Raw genomic sequence first — 27582 nt, forward strand, 5'->3', positions numbered from 1 at the left:
CACATACAAGTACACATTTACACTAACGGTAGCTACTCTACACGCCTTCATTATCTTTGGTCTCCAACACACACACACACACACACACACGCAAGTGGAATCTATAGTCAGTATTTTAAGCTCCGTGAGCCAATTCTGTTGCAAGTGCTCAGCTCTGCCACCGCGCAAAGTACATCAAGGTGCGTGAGCACACGCATTCAAAGTAAGTTTCCACACATACGTACCAACCACAAAAGCTAGGTTTCTCACACACACGCAAAATACAAGGGTACACAACCACAAAAACCGGGTCACACACATACAAATACGAACATACAATTCCAGAAACAGTAACTTCTACCCACATTCACTGTCTTTGGTTTCCAACACACACACGTTCTCGAACAATGATTCATGCTCACACACATACACAATAACAAAACCTGAGCCTCACAAACACAAACGCAAAATCACAACCCAGAACCCGAAAGCCCAGGGGATAGAGGCTGCCTCTCACCTCCGGGCTCCTCCCACAGACTCGCGGTCACCTAAGCGGCCACAGGAGGGCGCCCGCGTCCTCGCCCGGGGCGGAAACGAGCCGCAGAGGCTCCTGGGGGATGTAGTCTGGGGCCCAGAAAGGCGCCGCGCAAAGGATTCTGGGGCTGTTCGTTCAGTGAACGCGCAAGCGAAATCTCACTCCTAGCCTAGGGGAACATCCCTCTGCCTTTTTCCGCGGTCAGTTCTCCTCCAGACGGGACAAATCAGAGCCAGCGCGGGCCAGGACGCCTCAACTTCACGATCCAGGCGCGGCGGTCCAGAACCGCGCCACGTCCCGGAGGCTTCTGGGAATTGCAGCCTGAACTCGCAGTGCACACGCACGAGCGCGCGCATTACCACCCGCGGGTGAGCCCTGCTCCAGATCCCTCTGAGCTCCGGGCACAAAAGGGGAGGGGTTTTGGGGAGAAACGCTCCCGGACGGAGACGTGTAGGTGTTGAATGCCGAGGGCGGCGAGCTGGGGGAGCTGGGTTTAGCTGAAGGGATCAAGGAAGGGCCCCAGCAGCTTCATACTTCTACGTGATTTCACAAGCACAGTTACAGGTGGGGCCCCCAGACAGCCCCAAGCAGAATAGCAGGGCCGGAGAGCTGCGTGACTTGGTGCAGGGAAGGGGCTTCGGGCCGGCGCGCGTGCGGCGGCGCCCCAAGAGCGGCTCTGACTGGATGAGCGTGCCTGCGTACACCGTTGCGTGTAGAGGGGTGGGGCCTCAGGCCCGTGACCGTGGAAAGGTCCCCGGAGAAGCGAGCGAGCGCCTGCGCGCCGCGTGGCTTTGTTTAGAGGCGGGGCCTCGCCCTCTCGGGGACGCCTTAGGGGCGGGGCCTTGGCCCGCCGACGTGTCCCGCGCGCGAGGGGGCGGGGCCAGCCAGCGCGACTCCCGGCTCGCGGAGGCGAGTGCGCAGGCGCGGGGGACGCGCGGAGCTGAGCGGGTGGGTGCCGCGAGGACACGACGCGGGAGGACGGGGAAAGGGTGAGTGTGGGTGTGGGGTGTGGGTGTGAGGTGGTGAGACTCCGCGCCCGCAGCTGCCTGGCGTTTTCCGCCCGTGACCGCCTGTGGGGCTGCGTCTGGTTGTGTGTTGAGGGTGTGAGGTGAGTGACTGACTGCACCGTGCGGCGGCGTCTCCGCGTTTTGTGTGTGTGTGTGTGTGACGGAGCCGGCCCGTGTGGTGACGGGAGCGGGCCTCGGGACCGCGTACCTTTCCACCGCGAGGTCTGTGGTGCGTGAGGAACAAGGGACTGCGCCTGTGGGGCGGGGGAAGAAGCGCTGGGGGCTGGGAGTGGGTGCGTGAGTGTGGCTCTGAATTTGTGTTATTGGGGCGCGTTCGTGCGTGTGTGTGTGAGGGGGAGAGAGTGACGTAGGTGGTCTTGCCTCGCAGCTGCAGTGGCTGCGTAATTTGACCAGGTGCTGTACGACTGCGAGTGGGCGGTTGTGAGTGTGTGGCAGCGTGTGACTGTGCTGTCCCGAGGTCTCTCCTCCTAACCGTGGAAGGCGGGGGGGAGGTCCCCTTGGAGAGGATTCTGAGCGGCTCTACAGGTGTACCAGCTCCAGGAAAGGGATTATGCTTGCGATCCTGAGAGGCTCTCTCTCTCGGTAAAATAGGATGAGAACAGCACCAGCCTCGATGTTGGAAAGATTAAATTGCGTAACGTGGGTTAAGCACCCAGGGCAGAGCTTGACACTCTCCAGGCCTCGTCTAGGTGCTGTGTGTTCGTCGTGCTGGTGGTCGTGTTTCCTTGTTCTGGTGCGGGGGTGGGAGCGCCGGGGTGAATGCTGGGGGAATGTGCATCTCTGAGCTTTTGCGATTGGGGGGTCCGCCTCCAGAGACTGAGGATCTGATCTCATCTAGCTGATGAGCGATGCCCCTGGCAGCCCAGCTGCTCCTAGTTGGCTATTTCTGCGTGCATTTGAAGGGAGGGCGGAGTCGGCCCTGGTCTCTTAAGTCTTTGGCTGCATATGGGTGTGTGTCCGCTTCCTAATTTGTGCAACCTGTGGGATTCTGGGACTTCTGGTTCCATCACTTACTAGTGACGTTGGGAGAGGTCACTTAAATTGCTGCCCCTCTTTTCACCTGCAAAATGAGGATAATAATAGTACCAGTCTTAGGCTTGTGGGGAGTGTTGAGAGGAAGAGCGCCAGATACAAGCAGTATATAAATGATAATTGCTTTATTATTAACAAAATAACTGCAAGGATTCCACACCAGAGAATAAAATCCACAGGAATAAAAGTAAAAAGTGGAGCCCTAAAGAAAAGGTTTCAGTCAAGAGATGAAATAACCCTAAAGTCTGAGTCAGTCTTAGGTTTGGAATTTTCTAGTCAACGTCCTAGGAAGTCAGGGACAGAGGGTTTTCCTGGATGGCGATATCACAAGGGCACCCATGGGTTCAAGACCCAAGCTGGGAAGTGTCAGGGACAGAGAAGGGGTATTTCATGATAACACAGGGGTCTGGTGACATCTTTGTGTCTGTCTAAACCAGCTTTCCTCCAGCCATGGGCAAGTCAGTCAGCTCCCAAGCCAGGAATGTCCACCTTCAATGACTCCTTGGAATCCTTTGGTCAGGGAATCTAATGAGAGTTTGGCTTTGAGCTTATCAAAGATTTTTCTCCTCCCCAACGGTGAGGTATGGGCTTCAACAGGGAGAGGTCAGATCTCCAATCCACCGCTGATGCTCAGAGACTAGGGCAGTAGTTCTAAACTATGGTCTCACATAGTTTAGAACTCTGAAAAGATTAAAAAAAAAAAAAAAAAGCCTGGTCTCAGTCCCCAGAGATTCTGACTGAATTGTTCTGGCATGGGGCCCAGCCATCAGTATTTATTAAAAAACTTCCTAGGAGATTCTCATGTGCAAACAAGGTTGAGAGCTACACCTGTGAGAGTGTGGGCTCCTCAGGGCTTCTCAGAATGAAATTAATTTAATGGAGGGGAGGGAAGAGGAGGATACCAGTGACCACTGCTTTTAATATCTTATCAAAGCAGTCCCAACAGCTGCATTTCCCTGCAATAGGGACACTCCTAGCTCTATCCTACAAGTGAGGATCTGTTCCCATGGCATAGCAAAGAAATGGCAGGGCTGACATTCAGATGCAAAGCCTGTGTTTTCTATTATAGATGGGTTTGAGTCTTTGGAGAAAGTAGCTTCCTATATCCCTGGCCTCTAGAACTGGCAGGTTCTAGGTAGGCATGGTCTTAAAATATTAGGTGTACAGCAAAAACTGGCTGAACAGAAGCAGTGTAACTGTGTGGGTGCATTATTGGCTGGCTTTCAGGTATGTCAGGAACCACCCCCCAACTCAATACCCAGGAGAACCCCCCCCAAGATCACAGGGTTTCTGTGCCCACCATGACCGTGGTCTAGTGACTCTTTGAAGCCTGTTCTCATCCAGGTTCTAACCATCCTCACCTTAGGAGCAAGAATTTAACTTTGTGCTAAACTGTAAAGCCCTTTCCCACCATAGGGTCTGGGACATGGAAGACAGGCCAGGTTTATAGCCCTGAGCTGAGGTAGTGTGGGATCCAGCTTCTTTATTTTATTTGTGTTGTTTTGAAGAGGTAATTATGTATGCATGATACCAAATGCCACAGCATAGATAGGGAAAAGTGAGTTTTGAGTTTCCAAGCCTAGTGACCCAGTTCACTTCTTCAGGAACAATCACTGCTACCAATTTCATTATTTCCCTTCCAGAACTTGTCTGTAACTTTTGAAACTCATATATTCGTATCATGTGTTTTGTTTTTTTTCTAAGCATTTTTTTCTCTGTATCTTTTTTTCTCCTCATTACACCATATCTTTATTTATTTTGCCTTTTTGTCTTTTTAGGGCCACACCCGTGGCATGTGGAGGTTCCCAGGCTAGGGGTCTAATTGGAGCTACAACTGCCAGCCTACACCACAGCTCATGGCAACGCCAGATCTTTAACCCACTGAGTGAGCCCAGGGATTGAACCCTCAACCTTATGGTTCCTAGTCAGATGCGTTTCTGCTGCGCCATGACGGGAACTCCCATATCTTTATTTTAATTTAATTTTTTTGCTTTTTAGGGCTGCACCCACGGCATATGGAGGTTCCTAGTCTAGAGGTCAAATTGGAGCTGTAGCTGCTTGCCTGCATCACAGCCATAGCAACGCCAGATACGAGCTGCATCTGTGACCTGCACCACAGCTTACGGCAACGCTGGATCCTTAACCCACTGAGCAGGGCATGGGATCAAACCTGCAACTTCGTAGTTCCTAGTCAGATTCATTTCTGCTGCACCGCAACGGGAACTCCATTACACCATGTCTTGAAGATCATTTCACACAATACATGTAGAGCAGATTTCTAAACCTTGGCACAGTTGACATTTTGGGCCAGATTGCTCATTCTTTGCTCTGGGCACTGTCCCGTGCATTGTAGTATGTTTAACAGCATCCGTGGCCTTCACCCATTAGATGCCAGGAGCACCCCTCCCCAAGTTAGGACAACCACACATGGCCCAGACATTATAAGTGTCCTCTTTGGGGCAAAATTGCCCTCAATAAAGAGGCACTGATGTTGTGCCGCCTTGTTCCCTTTAAGGGCTACATGGTGTCCCATTTGTGCATGTAGCATTCACTCATTTTCTTATTGATAGGCAGTTGTTTCCATTCTCTAGGTAGAAGTAGTAATTGTAATAGGGAAGAACCTTTGTATTCTCTTACAAGTTAATCACCAAAGGGACGTTTCTCTAAGCCTAAATTATACCTAATAGCCCATCTCTCAGAACCCTGCCTCCCAGGTAAGGAGCATTAAACTAAAAATACTTTCCTTTAGCTCACAGGAGACCTCCTGATCAGGCCCACCTGTGAAGGACTGCAGGCGGCAAGAAACTAACATTTGCTTAGTACCAGCACGACTGTAAGTGTGTTGCATGTTAAAATTAAAATTAATTTAATTTTCACAACAGCCCAGTGGAGTCAGCATTGTGTTTACCTCCTTTGACTGTTGAAGAAGCTGAGGCCCAGAGAGGACAGGGAGCAAGTCCAAGGTCACACAGGTAGGGGCCGGCAAAGTTGGGAGCTGAACCCAGGTAGCCTAGCTCCAGACAGATGACCTTCGCTGAAGGACTGTGCTGCTGCTTCTTACAGCCCTTGTCATTTTACACACCTGCAAGGATGTCTGAAAACAGATACCAGAAATGAGATGACTGGGTTTAAGGGCATGTGCACCTTCAGTCTTAAAAGATGTTGACAGATTGCCAGTTTCTATCCAGCGGCACTGAGAGTTCTTACTGCATCCCTTAGTATCAGGCTTCCTCGATGATGCTTGGTGTATAAAGGAAAAGGAAGGCAGGAAATAGTCATATGCCTGTTGCCGAATATATCTCAGGTAAACTTTTAACAGCTAAGAGTGAGGCAGGTTTTGTTTACCACATTGTACAGATGAGTGAATAGGCTTTGCGTAGCTCTTATATAGCCAGTAATTGGCAGAAGCAAGCTTAGAATCCAGAATTATCTAATATCAAATTGCTGTTCTTTGCTCCCCAGCAGTGCTGAGTTCTTGGAAAGAATTATTTTGTGGACAGGATTGTGCTGCTTAATTTGGAGTGTGTGTAACAGACACAAACAGCTATGGGAAACCACAGGATGGACGTGATGCCACTTCCTGGAGCAATCCATTTTACTTGAGGAATCAGAAGGGAAGCGCCAAGCAATGTACTTATCTGGTAAATGATTTAAAACCTGATTTTTACACTTACACAAACTCAAATTTATTGTAATGTAGGATGCAAAAGTTTTATGGATGTTTCCGAACAAAACAGAAGATTTCAAGAGTTGTGTGTGGTTGGGCAGCTGCTTTGGGCTGTTGTCCCAGTTCATAAAGCCAGGCATTAACCCTCCTCTACTGTTCAGGGACATTAGTCAAAAATTCTCAGAGGCCGTGTGGCAGTGGATTGTTGGAGCTGGTTTGCCCTGGCTCACATAAACCCGTTGTGCACACTTCTCCCAGCTCCATGCTCAGTGACATCAGTTTGATAGCTTACAGTGGGCCCTGGTGGGAGTATTTACACCATGGAAATTGGCAGATGCTACAAATTATCCAGCATTCCACTGTCCCAGGATTGAATACAGGGAGAGTTTAGGCATCTAGGATGTTTTTGTCACCATTTTTCTATAGGGGAAGCCTTGCTTAGCACAGTCAGTGAATTGAAGGTCAGGCCACTTGGTGTTTCACTGAGCTGCAACTTCTCAAGCTTGACATGGTCTGCTCCAAATCTCCCTAAGTCCTGTGGCACTCCAGTATAACAAAGGTGAACATCTCAGAACCGTGGAGCCACACTGATGCCTCCCACACCCTGCCAGAGAGGACGATTTCCTCTCTAGACCTCGGTCTTGCACCAAGAGGGCAGATTGTGCTGCTTGTGGCCAGGGGCTCAAACCCGAGCTTCATCACTTAAAGCTCTGGGACAACAGTAGGACTTCTTCTCTCTTTCATACTCAAAAGGAAAAGTGCATTATGAGTATCTAACCCAGCTCTCGTTCTCATACTTACTATTAACTGGGAAGCAGTGTTGTCATCCGGGGTTGAGCACATCTAACACGCACAACCCCAGTGCTTCCCCAGAGCACCTGAACAGAAGAAAGGTAATTCTGCCTCTCTTCTAGACTCAGAGCCCTAGCCACGCTAATGACAACAATGACAAATATAGCTACCATGATACTATCTTTTTTTAATACTTAAACTGTAATTGATTTACAGCGTTTCACATATGCAGCATAGTGATTCAGTTATGCATATATATGTATATCTTTGAGATGCTTTCTGATTATGTTAGTATAAGATATTAAATTAGTCCCCTGTACTATACAGTAAGTCCTTGTTTATTCTAAATGTAGTAGTGTGTATCTGTTAATCCCAAATTCCCCATTTATCCCTCCCCTACTGTATTCCCTTTGGTAACCGTAACTTTCTTTTCTATATCAGTAATTCTTTCAGTTTTATCAGTAAGTTCATTTGTATCATTTTTTGAGGATTCCACATATAAGTGATTTCATTTGATATTTGTGTGATTTACTTCACTTAGCATGACAATCTTGAGGTCCATCCATGTTGCTGCAAATGGCAGCATTTCATTCCTTTTATGGCCGAGTAACATTCCATTGCATATAGGTACCGCATCTTCTTTATCTGTTCCTCCTCAGTTGACATTTCGGTTACTTCCATTCTTTGGCTGTTGTCAATAATGCTGCTGTGAACATTGGTGGGGGGTGTGCATGCATCTCTTCATATTAGATTTTTGCCTTTTCCAGTTGTATGCCCAGTTTGAACAATGGAAGACTTCAAACTATGTCGAACGAAATTGGTGAGAGTGGGAGTTACCATTGTGGCCCAGTGGAAATGAACCGACTAGTATCCATGAGGATGTGGGGTTGATCCCTGGCCTTGCTCAGTGGGTTGGGGATCTGGCAATACGGTGAGCTATGGTGTAGGTCGCAGACGCTGCTCAGATCTAGCATTGCTGTACCGTGGCTTTGGCTGGCAGCTATAGCTCCTGTTTGACCCCTAGCCTGGGAACTTATATATGCCGCAGGTACGGCCCTGAAAAGACAAAAAAAAAAAAAAAAAAAGTGGTGAAAGTGGACATCCTTGACTTGTTCCTGATCTTGGAGGAAATGCTTTCAGCTTTTCACCTCTGATTATGATGTAAGCTGTGGGTTTGTCATACATGGCCTTTTTTATGGTGAGGCAGGTTCCTTTTATGACCAATTTTTGGAGAATTTTTATCATAAATGGGTGTTCAATTTTGTCAAAAGCTTTCTCTGAATCTATGGAGATGATCATATGATTTTTATTCAAGTTGTAAATGTGCATCACACTGATTTGTGGATGTTGAAACATCCTTGCATCCCTGAGATAAATGCCACTTTGATCATTTTAGCATGTATCACCTTTTTAATATGCCGTTGGATTTCATTTGCTAGTATTTTGTTGAGGATTTTTGCATCTGTGTTTATCAGTGATATTGGCCTGTAATTTTCTTTTTTGTGGCACTGTTTGGTTTTGGTATCAGTGTAATGATGGTGTCATAGAATGAGCTTGGAAGTGTTTTTTCCTCTGCAATGATTGGAATAGTTTCAGAAGGGTAGGTGTTAATGCTTCTCTAAATGTTTGAGAGAGTTCACCTGTGAAGCTGTCTTGTCCTGGACTTTTGTTTGTTAGAAGTTTTTTAATCACTGTTCAGTTTCGGTATTTGTGATTGGTCTATTCATATTTTCTGTTTCTTCTTGGTTCTGTCTTGGAAGATGGCACCTTTCTGAGAATTTCTCCGGTTTCTTCTAGGTTGTCCTTTTTATTGGCATATAGTTATTTGCAGCAGTCTCTTAAGAGCCTTTTTAATTCCGTGGTATCAGTTGTAACGTCTCCTTTTTCATTTTTAATATTATTGATTTGAGCTCCTCTGCCTTTTTTTCTTGCCAAGTCTGGCTAAAGGTTTATCAATTCTGTTTCTCTTTTCTAAGAACCAGATTTTAGTTTCATTGATTCTTTCTATTACTTTCTTCATCTCTATTTCATTTATTTCTGTTCTGATCTTTGATTTCTTTCCTTCTGCTAACTTTGAGTTTTGTTCTTTCTCTTTTTTGCTTTAGGCGTAAGGTTGAGTTGTTTGCGTTCTGTTTGCTGAGGTAAGATTGTATTGCTACAGACTTCCTTCTGAGAACTATTTTTGCTATGCCTCATAGTTTTGGATCACCATGTTTTTGTTGTCATTTGTCTCTAGGTATTTTTTGATTTCCTTTTTGGTTTCTTTAGGGATACATTGGTTGTTTAGTAACATTTTTTAGTCTCCACATGTTTGTGTTTTTTATAGTTCTTTTCTTGTAATTGATTTCTAATCTCATAGCATTGTGGTTGGAAAAGATGCTTCATATAATGTCACTTTTCCTGAATTTACTGAGTCTTGATTTGTGGCCCAGGATGTGATCTATCCTGGAGAATGTTCCACGTGCACTTGAGAAGAGTGTATATTCTGCTGCTTTCAGATGGAATGTTCTATAAATATCAGTTAAGTCCCTCTGTTCTAGTATGTAATTTTCTTTTTTTCCTTAGGGCTGCACCAGAGGCATATGGAGGTTCTCAAGCTAGGGGTCAAATCAGAGCTATAGCCACTGGCCTATGCCGCAGCCACAGCAATGTGAGATCTGAGCCGTTCTCTGACCTCACCACAGCTCACAGCAATGCCAGATCTTTAACCCACTGAGCGAGACCAGGGATTGAACCCGAGTCTTCATGGATACTAGTTGAGTTCATTAACTCCTGGGCCCCGATGGGGAACTCCCTAATGTATAACTTAAGCCCTGCGTTTCCTTATTGATTTTCTGTCTGGATGATCTTTCCATTGATGTAAGTGCCAAACATCCTTAAAACTTTATAGTAACTGAATTGAGGATTGGTTTTTAATTTTAGATTTATAATAATTTAATTTTTTATTATAGTTGATTTACAGTGTTCTGTCAACTTTTCTGCTGTAGAGCTGTGTTCCCCAGTCATACATATATATGCATTCTTTTTCTCATACTATCTTCCATCATGTTCTACTTCAAGAGATTGGATAGAGTTCCCTGGGCTGCACAGCAAGATTAATAATAAATTTTAATTCAGTGATTTTATTTTATTTTATATTATTTTATTTTTTTGCTTTTTGGGGCCACACCCATGGCATATGGAGGTTCCCAGGCTAGGGGTTGAATCAGAACTACAGCTGCTGGCCTATACCACAGCAACACAGGATCCGAACTGCATCTGCAACCTATACCACAGGCTGCCAGATCCTTAATCTGCTGACCGAGGTCAGGGATCGAACCCGCCACCTCATGGTTCCTAGTCAGATTCATTTCCACTGTGCCATGACGGGAACTCATTATTATTATTATTATTATTATTAGGCTGCATCTGCAGCATGTGGAAGTTCCTGGGCCAGGAATTGAACACACACACTACAGCCTTGACCCAAGCTGCTGTGGGGACAATGCTGGATCCTTAATCTGCTGCCCCACAGGAGAACTCCTAATTCAGCACTTTTAATACTTATCATTTTATTACAGTTTTAATAGTAAATGAATTGAAGTTACATAAACTTGACATCTCCTCCCTTCCTCTCCTTCTAACCTGATGCATACCACTGAGGTTTCCCTTCCAGATTTCCACACAGCTACCTGATGAATCCCCCCTTCAGCTCTAGCTTCCCCTTTCCCCACAACTAGCACACACCCAGTTTGACACATATCCACCCCCCCAAATTTTGTTAAATGTCACATCATTCACATCACTCTAGCTCAGCACCCCCACTCCCGTGATGCCTTATCAGACTCAGTCAGGATCAATTCCAAACTGTTTATCACCCCTTTATGATCTGGTCCCTCCTGACCTCAGTCTTAAGAAGCCCACTACTCCACACCTCGCTCACGCTGCCTCCACACACTACCTTCTTAGCTTCCTGCCACACGCCAAGCGTGAGCCTGACGCAGCGCCCTTGCGCCTGTGGTACCTTTACCCAGAATACCTGTCTTCCAGTGCCCAGATGGCCCATGCTTAGACCACATTCACACCTTGGCTCAGTGATTCCTCCTCTGAGAGGCCTTTCCCTACTACAGCATCACTCCATCCCCTGCTTTGGTCCTTTTTTTCTTCATAGCAATGATCTCAGCTAACGCTGTGTTCCATATGGACTCATCTTCCCTTCTGGAATGTAAGGCACTTGAGAATCAGTACCTCTGTGCCCTAACTCTCACCTGGGACACTGCCTGGCACCTGGTAGGCATTCAGGGAACACTTGTCAAATGGAAGGAGAGGTGTTTGCACGTCTCATTTGCCTCCTAATCCAGAGCCTCCTATGATCTTAGGAACAGTTCTTAGGTGCTGTGGCACCTCCCTGATTCTGAGAAGCGGTGGGAATGCTTCAGAAGATGTTCTAACATCTACCCCTCTGTGTGCATGTCTGTGCATGTATGTGTGACCATGGTGCGGGGCCCTGGAATTCTTATCCTAGAGACCCCCCCCAGACGTCCAGTAAGCCTCATGACTTTTGTTTTTCCTAGCCCCTTCTTCTCAGCACTCTGCCCCTCTCCAGATTTGAACCCTCAAGGGGGAGGAAAGGATGCCTGCTGCACGTGGGAAATCCAAGTCCAAGGTAAGCAACAATGGCTCTTTCTTCAGGAGTGTTCCATCTTGTAAGAAACCATTTGCTTTCCTTCCATGGGAATATCCTGCCCCATAGAGACCCAACCAGGACCTGGTCCCAGTTTTTCCTTCCTTCACCACGGAGGGCGGGAGGAAGAGAAGGGTTCCAGTGACCCCCCCTCTCCTTTTTTCTCAGTGTACACATGACCATTCACCTACTCATTCAGCATCTCCAGGGTCTCTCTGCCTGTTTTGGGAGAAACGCCCTCCCCAGAGAGAAGACCGGGGCCACCGTGATTTCTCAAGGTGGACATGAGTGTCCAGGTGGTCCTGCTGGGTCAGAGGATGTTATGCTCCAGAGTTAACCTCTTAATGTTGCTTTGCTTTTACTTGTGCAGCCCACATGTACCGGGAGGAAGTCTCTCTAACTTGAAGAGACTCTTCATATAACCCTGTATTCCAGTTGAGGTAGCTGCAGCCAGGCCAGTGATGCAGCTTCCTGTAATAAGCACATTTATCACTCTAGATGATCAAGTGATTTTCTACAATAAGCCTCTTGAATGTTCTTTCTCATAATGAGCACTTTTGCCCTCCAAGTTATGTGTATTCATTCTCTGTTGCCACAGACTTGGCATTCAAAACAGCATGCATTTGTTACCACATGGTTCACGGGTGGGAGTTGAGAACAGCTTGGCTTAGCTGGGTCCTCTGCTTTGGGTTCACCAGGGTGAAATCAGGGTGTCAGCCAGCTGTGGTCTCATCTGAAGCTCAGGGTCCTTTTCGAACTCGTTTGCGATTGGCACAATTTAGTTTGTTCTCCTGATTCCCATGTGGCTCCCTTCATCCCATCTTGAAACCAGCAATAATGGGTTAAATATCACTTAAGCTTCAGATCTCCCTGACTTGCCTTTCCGCTCTCCTCTTTTACTTTGCTGGTAGAAAGTTCTTGCCTCTTAGGGGCTCCTGTGATGACATCAGGCCCACCAGGCCTATGTTACAGTCACCTGTTTAGGAATCTTGATTACATCTGCAAATAAAGTTTCTCCATGTGTAATGCACTCACATGTGCGTTAGAAGCCACTCTGCCCAGATTGAATCCCAGCTTCATTTACAAGCTGTGAGACCTTCAGTAAGCCACCTCAGCTCTCTGAGCCTTGATTTCCTCATCTGCACATTGCTGTGATCCTCTCGTCAGTGCCCAGTTTACTGGCAAACATGAGGCAGTACAGGAGGGGACTTAGAAAGTTTCCTTGTCTCTGTCAGTGCCCAGTAAGTTCACGATGATACGCTTTTTTATACAATACAGTCTTTTAATAACAGTGATTGCATTATGCTTTATTCAATATCCCTGCCCCCTTTGGCCCCAGAACCGCACATGTTTCCTTAGTAGAGTCCCAGCATCATGTATCTCCCAGATTTGGGCAAGCCCCCCATTTTCTCCAGCCACATGGAAGCACAAGCCCCTGTGAAAGGATGTGTGACTTTCCGTTTCAGGCACCAGTGACGTTTGGGGATTTGGCCATCTATTTCTCCCAGGAGGAATGGGAGTGCCTGAGCCCCATTCAGAAAGACCTATACGAAGATGTCATGTTGGAAAACTACCAGAACCTGGTGTCTCTTGGTAAGGCTTTCCTGCTCCCACAATTCACAACGGGCCCATTGGCGGACAGGAGTCAGGCCAGTCAGGAAAATAGAAGCCACTCCAGTTTTGTGGACTTTTTACAGTAGCCTTATTGAGATAAAATTCACACATTACACAGTTCACCCATACAGAGTTTACAGTTCGGCGGCACTTAGTGTATTCACAGTGTTACGCATCCATCGCCATAGTCACTTCTAGAACATTTTCATGACCACCAACCTCATACCCCTTAGTGATCATTTTTTATTTCGCCCTGCCCACTAATACCCCTTGATTAGGCCAACCTTTTCTGTCTCTATAATTTGCCTATTCTTGGCCTACCATGGAAATGGAATCGTAAATACGTTGTCCTTTTTTTTAGGGCTGCACCCGTGGCACATGAAAGTTCCCAGGCTAGGGGTTGAATTGGAGCTGCAGCTGCCAGCCTACACCTCAGCCACAACAACACGGGATCTGAGCTGTATCTGTGACCTGCACCACAGCTCACGGCAACGCTGGATCCTTAACCCACTGAGTGAGGCCAGGGATTGAACCCACATCCTCATGGTTACTAGTCAGATTCATTTCCATTGCTCCACAACAGGAACTCTGATGTGTTGTCCTTTGTATCCAGCTTCTTTCACTTAATGTAATATTTTTGAGGTTGATCAGCATTTTAGCATGTATTAGCACCTCGTGGCCAAATAATATTCCACATTGTGTTTATCTGTTCGTCAGTCGATGGGCATTTGGGCTCTTTGCTCTGTGACTATTAGGAATCTGCTGCTGTGAATGTTCGCATACAAGTTTTTGTGTGGATGCATATTTTCTTTTCTCTTGGGTATATACCTAGGAGTGGTATATGCTGGCCATGTAATAACTATATATGTATTCTTTTGAGGACACCTGGGTTGTTTTAGGAGAATTTACTTAGCAGGTACTATTAAAAGGTGCGTACTGGACACTGAGGTAACACAGAGATGGTAACTGCAGGACACAGCCACCATCCCAGGGCTGGGAGGATGGAGGGAAGTTTCCTGGTTTTAGAGAAAGGGAAGCAGACTTCTGAAGGAGAGGGGCGCACTGCCAAGTGGGTGTAACCTCCTGAGAGGCGAGAGGAAGCTAGTTCTGACAGAGCACAGAAAAAGAGAAAAGCAGAAATTGCAGCCACCAGTACCCTGTTTGGTGGATGCTGCCCAGGAGCAACTGGCATAGAGGTGTGGATTCCAGAAGACTAGACAACAGTGATCTTAGGAACGGAAAGGTGATAGCTAAATTACCAGCCTCAGGAGTTTGGTTCAATTTTTCGGGAAAATAGTTGGCTTTGTAGAGTTAGAAATGAATAGCTCTGCTGGCAGTGCCTGAACTTTTGTCTAACTTACTTTCCACCTGCCCTTCACATCCTCTGCTCTCCTTTTGTGCTGATAAACCTCCATTTTTGTTGATACAGAGCTCAGCTCTAACAGCCGTGGTTCTCACCTCCTGCTCAGTTCTGGTGTTTTTCCTCCGTGCAGGACTTTCCTTTCGGAGGCCGAATGTGATCACCTTATTGGAAAAGGGGAAAGCGCCCTGGATGGTGGAGCCAGTGAAAAGACGCCGGGGCTTGGGTGAGTGACGGAAAACCAAGGCTTAGAAGTTGGCATTGCATGTGAGGGTGCCCTCCATCGTGAGGGGCACCATCTCTGACATAATAGGTGGGAGCCACTCTTTTCCACCTCAAAGGCCCCAGGCTCATGCAGAAAACTCCAGTCTTCAGTATGAGTCCCCAGGGGGAGGATAACCAACGATTAATAAGCCCCTTACTAGGTATCTGACACTCTTAAGTATAGGTTCCTCCCAGCAACCCTGAAAGGTACTCTGTATTTTTATCCCTATTTTATAGATGAGGAAGCTGAAGACCAGAGAGGTTCAGTGACTTGCTTAAGATCATCCAGCTAGGAAGTGGCAGCAGAGCTGGGTTTGAACTCCAGTTTCTGGTCTCAGAAGCTCAGCTTTGGATAGCCTCATCCACCTATCAAGTCTCCTGCCTTAGCTTTCATACTTCCCTTTAGAGAAAGTGTATTCTGACTTCTGTCATGATAGCATTTCTAATGGTCATACTTGCATCATTTTCTCCGTTCCTTTAAAAAAAATTAAAAGTATTTTCCCATAACTTTTATTTTGTCTGCTTTTCAAGTACCTGCTCCCTTTTCTAGTAGAGTCCTCTTTGGTTGCTGAAGTTAACAGGTTTTTTTTATTTTTTGTAATTTTTTTGTTTTCACAGTTTTATGAGTTTATTTTTTTAACTGTGGTAAAAAAACAAAACAAAACAGGTAACATATTTACCATCTTAATCATTTTTAAATGTGCAGTTAAGAATTCATATTGTCAAGCAAGAGATGTCTAGAAGTTTTTACAATTGCAATCCTGAAACTATACCCACAAAGTACTAATTCTTCCAATACCTCCACCCTACCCTGTATGATTTTGACAACTATGGATACTTCATACTTCAAATGCAGTATTTGACCTTTTGTGACTGGCTTTTTTCGCTAAGCATGATATCCGCAAAGTTCACCCATGTTGTAGTATATGACAGGATTTTCTTCTTTTTTTAAGGCTACATAATATTCCATTGTATGTATATACCACATTTTCTTTATCCATTCATCTGTCAGTGGACATTTGGGTTGCTTCCACCTCTTGGCTACCGTGAATCATGCTGCAGTGAACATGGGAGTACAGATATCTCTTCGAGATCCTGATTTCAATTCCTTTGGATATGTACCAAGAGGTAGGATTGCTGGATCATATGGTAGTTCTGTTTTTAATTTTCTAAGGAACCTCTATACCATTTTCCATAGCAGCTGCACCTTTTTTCATTTCTACCAACAGTACACAGGGGTTCCAACTTCTTATCCTCACTAGCACTTATTTTCTGTTTTTTAATAGTGGCCATCCTTATGGCGTGAGGTGATATTGTGGGTTCAATTTGCATTTCCCTAATGATTAGTGATGTTTAGTATCTTTTTATGTGTTTATTGGCCATTTGTCTATCTTCTTTGTAGAAATGTCTATTCAGGTCCTTTGCCAATTTTTTAATAGGTTATTTGTCTTTTGTTTTTACGTTACAGAAGTTCTTTATATATTCTGCATATTAATCCTTATCAGATAATATGATTTGCAATACGCATACATTGCCTTTTCACTTGTTTTCTTTGACATGCAGAAGATAAGTTCGATGTAGTCTCATTTGTCTAGTTTTAAAATTTTGTTGCCTGTCCTTTTTGTGCCATATTGAAGAAATCAAGTGCCAAATCCAGCATCCTGAAGCTTTTCCCCTGTGTTTTCTTCTAGGAGTTTAATAATTTTAGGTCTTATATTTAGGTCTTGAATCAGTTTTGAGTTAATTTTTGTATATGGTATCACATAAAGTTCCAAGTTATTTTGCAGGTAGATAGCTTATTTTCCCAACACCATTCGTGGAGAAACTGTCCTTTCTTGGCAGCCTCGTTGAAAATCGTTTCTGGGCTCTCTATTCTCTTTTATTGTTCCATGTATCTATCTTTGTGCCCTTATCCACCATCTTTTTTTTTATTACTGTTTTTACATTTTTCTTTTTTGGCTGCCCTGCGGCATATGGAATTCTTAAGCCGGGGATCAAGTCCGAGCTGCGGTCACAACCTACAGCACAGATGTGGCAACACTGGATCCTTGAACACACTATGCCAGGCCGGAGACCGGACCTGCATGCTGGCACTGCAGAGATACCACCGATACCATTGTGCCACTGCAGGAACTGCACTACCCCTCATCTTAATTATCAGGATGTTTGTGGCCTCCTATTTCGTTCCTCTCTTTCAAGATTGTTTTGCCTATTTAATGTCCCTTGAGATTCCATATGAATTTTAGGACTGTTTTCTATTTCTGCCAAAACTGCTCTTGGGATTTTGGTAGAGATTGCATCGAATCTGTAAACAACCTTGAGTGGTAGGGACAGTTTTCCAATATTAAGTCTTCCAGTCCCCAAGCACAGGATGTCTTTCCATTTATTTCTGTCTTTGATTTCTTTTAGCAGTGTTTGTAGTTTTGCATGTACAAGTCATTCATCTCTTTGGCTAAACTTATTCCTAAATATTTTATCCTCTTTGATGCTGTAATGGGATTCTTAGTTTCCTTTACGGAGTAGTCATTGTTAGTGTATAGAAGCACTGTTCATTTTTGTATCCTGCCACTGTACTGAGTTTGTTTACTCTTTGTTCAAAGAGGTTTTGGTGTGGAATTGAGGTAGTTCCTTCTGTTCCTAGTTTGTTGAATATTTTTATCACGAAAGAGTATTGAATTTTGTCAAAAGCTTTTTCTGCATCGTTTGAGATAATCATGTGGTTTTTGTCCTTGAATTTGTTCAATGTTATATGTTACATTGATTTTCCCATATTTAACTGTCCTTGCATTCCAGGTATAAATCCCACTGGCTCATGTATATGATCCTTTTAATGTGCTGTTGAAATTGGTTTGCTAGTGTTTTGTATAGGATTGTTGTATCAATATTAGTCTGTAGTTTTCTTCTGGTGTGTCTGGTTTTGGTATTAAGGTAATGATGGCCTCATACAGTGAGTTAGTGATTATTCCTTGTGCCTGTATTCTCTGAAAGAGATTATGGAGAACTGGAATGATTTCTTCTGTAAATGTTTGGTAGGATCTACTAGCAAACGCATATGGGCCTGGAACTTTCTGTTTTGGAAAATTACTAATTATGATTCAGGATTTTTTTTTGGCCACGTCCATGACATATGGAAGTTCCCACGCCAGGGATCAGACCTGAGCCATAGCAGTGACATGCTGGATCTTTAACTGCTAGACCACCAGAGAACTCCTAGTTCTGTTTTTAAAAGAGATGTATGCTTCTTCAGATCATCTTTTTCTTGTGTGAGTTTTGGCAAATTGTCTTTTAATCATCTAGGTTATCAGATTTGTGGACATAGAATTTGTTCAGTTTTCAGAGTTCCCATCCTGGTGCAGCGGAAACAAATCTGACTGGGAATCATGAGGTTGCGGATTCGATCCCTGGCCTCTCTCAGTAGGTTGGGGATCCGGCATTGCCGTGAGCTGTGGTGTAGGTTGCAGACGGAGCTCGGATCTGGCATTGCTGTGGCTCTGGCGTAGGCTGGCAGCAACAGGTCGGATTAGACCCCTAGCCTGGGAACCTCCATATGCCTCGGATGCAGCCCTAAAAGGACAAAAGGCAAAAAAAAAAAAAAAAAAAAAGTTCAGTTTTCCTTCATTATACTTTTAATTCCCATGAATTATGTAGTGATTTCCTTTTTTTGGTTTTTGATAGTGGTAATTTTGTCTTCTCTCTTTTAGCCTAGCGACAGACTTATCAATTTTATTGATTTTTCAAAGAACCAGCTTTTGATTTCATTGTATTTTTCTACTGATCTTCTCTTTTTGGGTTCAGTGATCTGCTCTAGTTCTTATTCTTTTTTCTTTTTTTCTACTTACTTTGGATTTAATTTGCCCCTCTTTTTCTGGTTTCTTAAGGGGGAAACTTAGATTACTGACTTTAGATGTTTGTTCTTTTCTAATACATGCATTCAGTGCAGTAAATTTCCCTCTAAGCACTACTTAGAGTGCATCTCACACATTTTGATAGGGCGTGTTTTCATTTTCATTTAGTTAAAAATATTATAAAATTTCTCTTGAGATGTCTTCTTTGACCCATGTGTTATTTAGAGGTGTGTGGTTTAATCACCAAGTATTTGGGGGATTTTTTCCAATGATCTTTTTGTTAGTGATTTTAATTTCATTGTGGTTTGAGAGCAGACTTTGTATGATTTCTGTTCTTTTAAATTTGTTCTAGGTGTATTGTATGGCCTAGAATATGGTCTGTCTTGGTGAATATTCCTTGTGAGCTTGAGGATGATGTGAATTCTTCTGTTTGATGAAATAATCTGTAGGTGTCAGTTATATACCTTTGGATGATGGTGTGGTTGGGTTCCGTATGTCCTTACTGATTTTCTCTCTGCTTGTTCTGTCCACTTCTGAGAGAGGGTGTTGGAAGTCTCCAGCTATGATAGTGGACTCATCTGTTTCTCCTTGCATTTATATCAGTTTTTGTCTCATGAAGTTTGATGCTTTGTTGTTCAGTACATACACATTAAGAATTGCTAAGTCTTGACGTTCCTGCTCTGGCACAGTGGGTTAATGATCCAGCTTGTCTCTGTGGAGGCACCCATTGGATGCCCAGCCTGGCATAGTGGGTTAAGGATCTGACATTGTTGCAGCTATGCTTTAGCTCTGGCTCAGATTTAATACCTGGCCTAGGAACCTTCATGAATGCCACAAGGGTGGCCAAAAATGAATGAGAAAGAAAAGGGAATCGTTATGTCTTCTTGAAGAGTTGACAGCTTTATCATTGTGTCATACCACTCTTTTTTTTTTCCTTTTTCTTTTTTCTTTTTTTTCTTGTCTTTTTGCCTTTTCTAGGGCTGCTCCCGCGGCATGTGGAGGTTCCCAGGCTAGGGGTCGAATCGGAGCTGTAGCCGCCAGCCTACGCCAGAGACACAGCAACGCGGGATCCGAGCCGCGTCTGCAACCTACACCACAGCTCACGGCAACGCCGGATCGTTAACCCACTGAGCAAGGGCAGGGACCGAACCCGCAACCTCATGGTTCCTAGTCGGATTCGTTAACGACTGCGCCACAACGGGAACTCCCAAAGTGATTTTTGATGTAGTTAGTTGAATTAATATCTACCGTATTTGTTACTGTTTTCCATGTGTTATCTTTATTCTTTATTCCTATTTTTGTCTTTTACTCTTTTTTTTTTTTTCCTGCCTTTTGTGATTTTTTTTTTTTTTTCTTTTTAGTGGCATACCTGTGGCATATAGAAGTACAGAAGTTCCCAGGCTAGGGGTTGAATTGGCGCTGCAGCTGCAGGCCTAAACCACAGCCACATCAATGCCAGATCCGGGCCACATCTGCAACATAGGCCACAGCTTGTGGCAACGCCGGATCCTTAACTCACTGAGCAAGAGCAAGGATAGAACCTATATCCTCCTGGATACTAGTGAGTTGTGTTCTTAACCTGCTGAACCACAACAGGAATTCCCTACAATAAACATTTACAGTTAATCCATGTCCACTTTTAAATAAAACTGTACCACATCATGGATAGTGTGAGTACCTTCTAACAAAAAAATGACTCCTTCCTCCTGTCCCCTGTATTATTGCCATAATTTCCTTAACTTACATGTATAAGTATGCATTAACATATAGACAACATAAGATAAATACATAAGCACACATAATCAAATACATTGTTGCTGTTATTTTTGAATAAGCTGTGATCTATTTGACCAATTAGGAATAGGAAAATAGGGAATTCCCCGCTGTGGTGCAATGGGATCAGCAGCATCTCTGCAACACAGGATGCATGTTCAATCCCTGGCCCTGCACAGCAGGTTAAAGGATCCAGTGTTGCTGCAGCTGTGGCATAGGTTGCAACTGTGGCTCAGACCTGATCCCTAGCCTGGGAACTCCGTATGGCATGGGACAGCCAAAAAGAGGGGGGTGGGAAAGAATACGAAAATAATAGGTGAGTTCCCATTGTGGTGCAAAAATCTGACTAGCATCTACAAAGACGCTGGTTCAGTCCCTGGCCTCACTCAGTGGGTCGGAGATCCAGTGTTGTGGTGAGCTGTGGTACAGGTTTCAGATGCGGCTCAGATCCTGCATTGCTGTGGCTGTGACTCTGATTTAACCCCTGCCCTAGCAACTTCCTTATGCTGCAAGTGCGGCCCTAAAAAGCAGAAAAGAAAGGATTCTTTTTGGTTTTTTGCCTCAATTTATTCTTTCTTCAACGTTCTTCCTATATGTAGATCCGAGCTTCTGACTTAATTATCCTCCTCTCCAAAAAACCTCTTTTAACATTTCTTGCAAGGCAGGTGTACTGGCAACAAATTCCCATAATATTTGCTTACTTTGGAGGAAATTTTCACAGGGTATAGAATTCTAGGTTAGTGAGTTTTACCTCTTAGCACTCTAAGTATTTCATTCCACTCTCTTGTTGCTTGCATGGTTTCCGAGAAGTTAAAAAAAATCTTTGTTCCTTTACACGTGGGATCTTCCCTCTGGCTTCTTTCAGGACTTTTTTCTTTGATTTTCTATAGTTTAAAAAAGATATGTCTAGGACTAGGTTCTCTAACATGTATATCCTGCTCAGTGGTCTTTGAGCATCTTGGATCTGTGATTTGGTGCCTGACATTAATTTGTGAAAATTCTCAGTCATTATTTCAAATGTTTCCTTTTTCTCTTCTCTTCCTGGTATTTCCATTACACATGTGTTATTTCTTCTGAAGTTGTCCGTGTCTTTGGATGTTCTGTTCTGCTGTTTCAGTCTTTGTTTTCTTTGCTTTCTAGGTTTTGAGGATTTTATTGATAAATTTTTAAGCTTTCGGAATCTTTCCTCAGCTTTGTTAAATCTACCAAAAAGTGTGTCAAGGGCATTCTTCATTTTCGGTAGTGTTTTTGATCTCTTAACATTTTTTTTATCTTTATTTTTATTTTTGCTTTTTAGGGCCGCACCTATGGCATATGGGAGTTCCCAGGCCAGGGGTTGAATTGGAGCTGCAGCTGCAGGCCTACGCCACAGCCACAGCTTGGATGTTGGATCCAAGCTGCGTCTGCAGCCTGCACCACAGCTCACAGCAACAATGGATCCCAACCCCACTGAGTGAGGCCAGGGATTGAACCTGCATCTTCATGGATACTAGTCCAATTCGTTTCCATTGTGCCACAATGGGAACTCCCTCTCTTAACTTTTTTTTTTTTTTTTTTTGTCTTTTTTGCTATTTCTTGGGCTGCTGCCACGGCATATGGAGGTTCCCAGGCTAGGGGTCAAATCGGAGCTGTAGCCACCAGCCTACGCCAGAGCCACAGCAACATGGGATCCAAGCTGCGTCTGCAACCTACACCACAGCTCACAGCAATGCCGGATCATTAACCCACTGAGCAAGGGCAGGGATTGAACCCGCAACCTCATGGTTCCTAGTCGGATTTGTTAACCACTGCGCCATGATGGGAACTCCCCCTCTCTTAACATTTTATATTGGTTCTTCCTTATGATTTCCACCTTTTTGCTTACATTGCACTTTTCTTCTAATATGCTATTGTATTTCATCCATTAGAGTCCTTAGCATATTAAACATACTCATTTAAAATTTGGGAGTTCCCATTGCGCCTCCATGGGTTAAGAACCTGATGTAGCATCTGTGAGGATGCGGGTTCAATCCCTGACCTCAATGGGTTAAGGATCTGGTATTGCTGCAAGCTGCGGTGTAGGTCACATATGCAGCTTGGATCTGCTGTTGCTGTAGCTGTGGTGTAGGCTGGCAGCTGCAGCTCCACTTCAAGGTCTAGCCTGGAAACTTCCATATACCACAAATATGGCCCTAAAAAGAAGGAAAAAAATTTTTAAATTTAAAACTTATCCTAATAAGTCAAACATCTCTGCCGTATTTGAATCTGGTTTTGATATTTGCTGTCTTTTCAGGTTGTGTTTTTTGCCTTCTGATATGTGATGTAATTTTTTCCTGATAGCCTGCCCTGATGTACCATTTAAAAGGAACTGCTGTAATGTGAGGGTGAGGTTAGGAGGAAAGAACTCTCTAGTCCTATGATTAGGTTTTCAATCATTTAGTGAGCCTACTTCTCTGGATTGTGAACATCACAAGTGATTCCGTTTTTTCCTACCTCTTAGGTGGGACAAGCTGGCTAGAGCCAGCTGGAGTTGGGTATTTTCCTTCCCCATGTCAGTTAAGCTCTGATAATACCTGAGTCTGGTGGGCTTTGGTTAGCTAGTGTCCCTTGAGGGGAGGCCTTTACAAGAGGAACAGACTGCTTGGTCAAATTTAAAAATGAATCCTTTCTCCTCCCCCTGTTGGCAGCCTGAGAGAATTTTTCTCCTATATTAAGATGAGAATCTGATTAAACTCCTAAAGGTAAATCTCACAATATTGTGTGGGCCCCCTATGACAGGGTCCCCCTGGAGTTTTTTTAACTCTTAGGCTTGTTGGCACTGAGCTTCTGACAATTCATTAATTATAGTTCAGGTTTTCCTACTTCAGCACAGGTTCTCATGGTGATTTTGCTTGTGAGTCTCTGCTCTGGTAAGTTGTGACTCCCTGTATTCTTCTCTTTGTCTCTCCTTGGAGGAAGTGGTTTTTCTGAGCTCTCCCCTCTATAATGGATCTAAGAAGAGTTGTTGGCTTTACCGTTTGTTTAGCTTTTTACTTGTTAGGGCAAAATGGTGACTTCCACACTTTTACAAGAAGAGCCAGAAACCTCAGTTTTTTTGTTGTCGTTGTTTTGTTTTTCTAAAATTTAATTTTAAGAACACTTTTTTTTTAATTTAAAACTTTATTGAAGTACACATTGTAAAATTCACGCATTTTAAGTGTATATTCAGTAGTTTTTGAAGATTTACCAAATTGTACCACTATCACCACAAACTAGTTCTAGAACACTTTTGCTACCTCAGCAAGATCCCTCACGCCCATTTACGGTTAATCCTTGTTCCCACCTTCAGCTCTAGGTAACCACTAACTCTCTGTAATTTGCCTTCTGTCTTTTCTGGACATTTCATATAATAAAACCACATTCCTCTATTAAACAATTTATGGAGTTTAATGTATATGGTTTACATTTATTCTATAAATAAAACCTTCATTCATTTCAAATTACAAGCTTTCCTAAAATGCAGTTATTAAATATTTCTGTAAAACCCTTACCATGTTAAAACTATAATAATACACTAAAAAATTATTATTCTGGTTGTCATCATTGTTGTTATGATTGATAATGATTGCACATAGCTTAATTTTTCTACTAAAGGAAAACAAATTGAATATCTTGATGTCTTTCAGACTTAGGGTCTAAGTGTGAGACCAAGAAGTTACCTCCAAATCAGTGCAACAAATCTGGGCAAAGCGTCTCTCAGAAACCAGTTTCTGCACCACAAAAAGTTCCCACAGGAAAGAGAGGCTGCAAGAAAAATTCAGTCCTAATAAAACCCAAGAAGATTCATTCAAAGAAGAAATCTTTAAAGTGTAATGACTGTGGGAAATTCTTTAGTCAAAGCTTATCTCTTAAACTTCATCAGAACTGCCATACTGGAGAGAAGCCTTATGAATGCAGTGATTGTAGAAAAGCTTTCAGACAGATCTCATCTCTCATTCTTCATCAGAAAATTCACAGTGGAAGGAAAAGCTATGAATGTGATAAATGTGGAGAAAGTTTCATTCGAAGAACGAGCCTTATTCTACATGGGAAGAGTCATGATGAAAAAGAAATCCTTGACTGTGGGAAGGAATTGAGTCAATGCCCACCTCTCAGTATACATCGAAAAATTCACTTTGTCAAAAATGTGTACCAGTGCAGAAAGTGTGAGAAAGCCTTCATTCGAATGTCATCTTTTTTACTTCACAAGAAAATTCACAATGGGAAGAAAATGCACAAATGCAATAAATGTGGTCGAGGCTTCAGGAAGAAATCAGTCCTTGTTATACATAAAAGAATTCATACTGGAGAGAAAACTCATGAAAATGAGAAGGCCTTAAGTATGAGTCTGCAGCAGAAAAGTCACCATTTAGGGAATCCTTATAAATGCAGAAAATGTAAGAAATCCTTTAGTAGGATTTCATCCATTATACTTCATCAGAGAATTCACAGATCAAAGAAAGCCTACAAGTGTGATAAATGTGAGAAGGTCTTCAGGCGGCTTTCAACTCTTATTCTACATCTAAGAATTCATAATAGAGAGAAACGGTACAGATGCAGTAAATGTGAGAAGGTCTGCAATCGGCATTCATCCCTTATTCAGCATCAGAAAATTCACGCAAGGAAAAAGAAACTGTTTGAATGTAAGGAATGTGGGAAGATGTTTTCTGGAACTGCCAACCTTAAAATACATCAGAATATTCATTCTGAAGAGAAACCTTTCAAATGCAATAAATGTAGTAAAGTTTTTGGCCGCCAGTCATTTCTTATTGAACATCAGAGAATTCATACTGGAGAAAAACCCTATCAGTGTGAAGAATGTGGGAAAGCCTTCAGTCACCGAATATCTCTAACCCGACATAAGAGAATTCATACTGAAGATAGACCCTATGAATGTGATCAGTGTGGGAAGGCCTTCAGTCAGAGTGCACACCTCGCCCAACACGAAAGAATTCACACTGGAGAGAAACCTTATACATGCAAAACGTGTGGGAAAGCCTTTAGCCAACGCACATCCCTTATTCTACATGAAAGAAGTCATACTGGAGAGAAACCCTATGAATGTAATGAATGTGGTAAGGCATTTAGCAGTGGCTCAGATCTTATTCGGCATCAGAGAAGTCATTCTTCAGAGAAACCCTATGAATGTAGTAAATGTGGGAAGGCTTATAGTCGGAGCTCATCCTTGATTCGACATCAGAATTCACATTCTGAAGAAAAGGCATAAAATTATTTTTAAATAAAGCAAAGAGGGATGCTGGCAAAGTAGCAGAGACAAGCATGGAAAAATGCATTTGTCCATAACATAAATTGTGTAAAAATGGGACAGTTTAATGATGTGTTCCAGTTTGAAAGCCAAAGAAAAAAAGACATTAATAGTTTTAACCTGAGGATTTGAATCAGCTGAGGCAGTGGCTTTACCATAGGTCTTAGTTTTAAAGTAGCAAGCTCAGATGATTGGCTCAGTCATTTTTAATGAAGAGCATTCTTCATTTGATAAACATCACCAACACTTTATTTCCAGTGTAATTTTAAACTATTTCATTGGTCAGATACAACAAAGTGAATTGTAAATCGTTTTTTTCTGGATGGAGCTTTGAGCCTAATTAAAGATCACATAAAGAGTTTGAGTTTGTCTCTTAGAACCAAAAGTACCACACAGAATGGATTTCCTCCACAAACTAGGGTACTACTTTGAGCTGACAGATACTCGTGGATGAGAATAAAGATTGTGTGGACTCAGTTGTGTGGAGCAGTAGAGTCATTAACATACTCTGGATATGAACATATATGACCTTCAGGGTGTGAAAATCTAATGAGCCTGGACAAGCTAATTGGGAGAAAAAAACAAGAAGAACGAGGAACTTCAGAGCAGGGAAAAATTGTTGTTTTACTTGGAAATGAATTTATATTTATATGAATAAACATTGGTATTTTCATATAAGAACACTGGTGTGCAACAAGTGATTAGCGGAGAATGGGACGACATGGACCAAATATGTCCTTCCAAAATTGGTGTGTTTAAAACCCTAAGCTCTAATGTGATGGTATTTGGATTTGAGGCCTTTGAGAGATGATAAGGGTTGGATGAGGTCATGAGGGTGGAGCCCTCATGATAGGATTAATATTTTTAAAGGAAGAGACATCAGAGAACTTGTTGATTCTCTCTCTGCCATGTGAGGACACAGCAGGAAGGTGGCTATCTACCAGCCAGGAAACTAGGCCCTCACCAGTATCCAACCTTGTGGCCTCCTCATCTCAGACTTTCAGCCTGCAAAACTGTGAGAAATTGCTTTTAAGTCACCCCATCTATGGTATTTTGTTATGGCAACCCCAAGACTCATACATGAGAAAAAAACCTGCTTTGGTGTGCTAGGCTTTTTTCTTGTCAGTTTTTTACCATATGTATAATCGTTTTCAGTTCCTCGTTCCAGTTTGTGCAAAATATGTAAGAAATAAAGTCAGAGTTCTCTTTTGTAATTGAGTTACAGGAAGTTGGACTCTTCTGTGTAAGTTTTCTTGTTGCAAAAACTACTTTTGAAAGCACTCATACCTTGTTCAAACACCTTTGTGGAATGTTTGACCACATGGTTTAGGTTCCTCTAACTCTGACCACAGCTAAGAAAACAACACCTGAATTTGTGAAGGGCACAGGCATGCAGGATAATAGAACAATTAATTTTCTATTTAAACTTACCATTAAATTTCCTTTTCCAGGAGTTCCTGTCATGGCTCAGTGGCTAACAAATCCGACTAGGAACCATGAGCTTGCGGGTTCAATCACTGGCCTCACTCAGTGGGTTAAGGATCTGGCGTTGCCATGAGCTGTGGTGTAGGTCACAGACACGGCTTGGATCTGGTGTTATTGTGGCTCAGGTGTAGGCCGGCGGCTATAGCTCTGATTAGACCCCTAGCCTGGGAACCTCCATATGCTATGGGAGCTGCCCTAGAAAAGGCAAAAAGACAAAAAAAAAAAAAAAAAATTCCATTTAAACTTCCAATTAATTTTCCATTAATTTTCATTTAATTTTTC

At 43.4% G+C, this 27582-nt stretch overlaps 1 protein-coding gene across 50 annotated transcripts; it reads left to right on the forward strand.

Moving 5' to 3' along the window:
• The first annotated feature begins 643 nt into the window (after positions 1–643).
• ZNF667 (zinc finger protein 667) lies at positions 644–27033 on the forward strand. 50 transcript variants are annotated; one of them, XM_084962206.1, is made up of 9 exons: positions 644–882; positions 5324–5407; positions 6037–6215; positions 9139–9174; positions 11587–11678; positions 13163–13289; positions 14804–14896; positions 15947–16062; positions 24197–27033. In XM_084962206.1, exons 6-9 carry the CDS (start codon positions 13210–13212, stop codon positions 25774–25776), a joined length of 1869 nt encoding a protein of 622 aa, XP_084818332.1. In that variant the 5' UTR covers positions 644–882; positions 5324–5407; positions 6037–6215; positions 9139–9174; positions 11587–11678; positions 13163–13209; the 3' UTR covers positions 25777–27033. The 50 variants fall into 50 exon arrangements, 42 of the variants coding, with proteins under 42 accessions (XP_084818332.1, XP_084818345.1, XP_084818346.1 ...); XR_014806763.1 differs by lacking the exon at positions 644–882 and adding an exon at positions 1432–1503 and having other exon boundaries at positions 6040–6215; positions 15172–16062; XM_084962210.1 differs by lacking the exon at positions 644–882 and adding an exon at positions 1432–1622 and having other exon boundaries at positions 6040–6215.
• Positions 27034–27582: the final 549 nt, after the last annotated feature.

The sequence above is a fragment of the Sus scrofa genome, chromosome 6 (assembly GCF_054392235.1).
Source record: "Sus scrofa isolate SSC_HxYL_T2T_F1_AM1 chromosome 6, Sscrofa_HxYL_maternal_Yorkshire_Landrace_v2.0, whole genome shotgun sequence".
NCBI lineage: Eukaryota > Metazoa > Chordata > Mammalia > Artiodactyla > Suidae > Sus > Sus scrofa.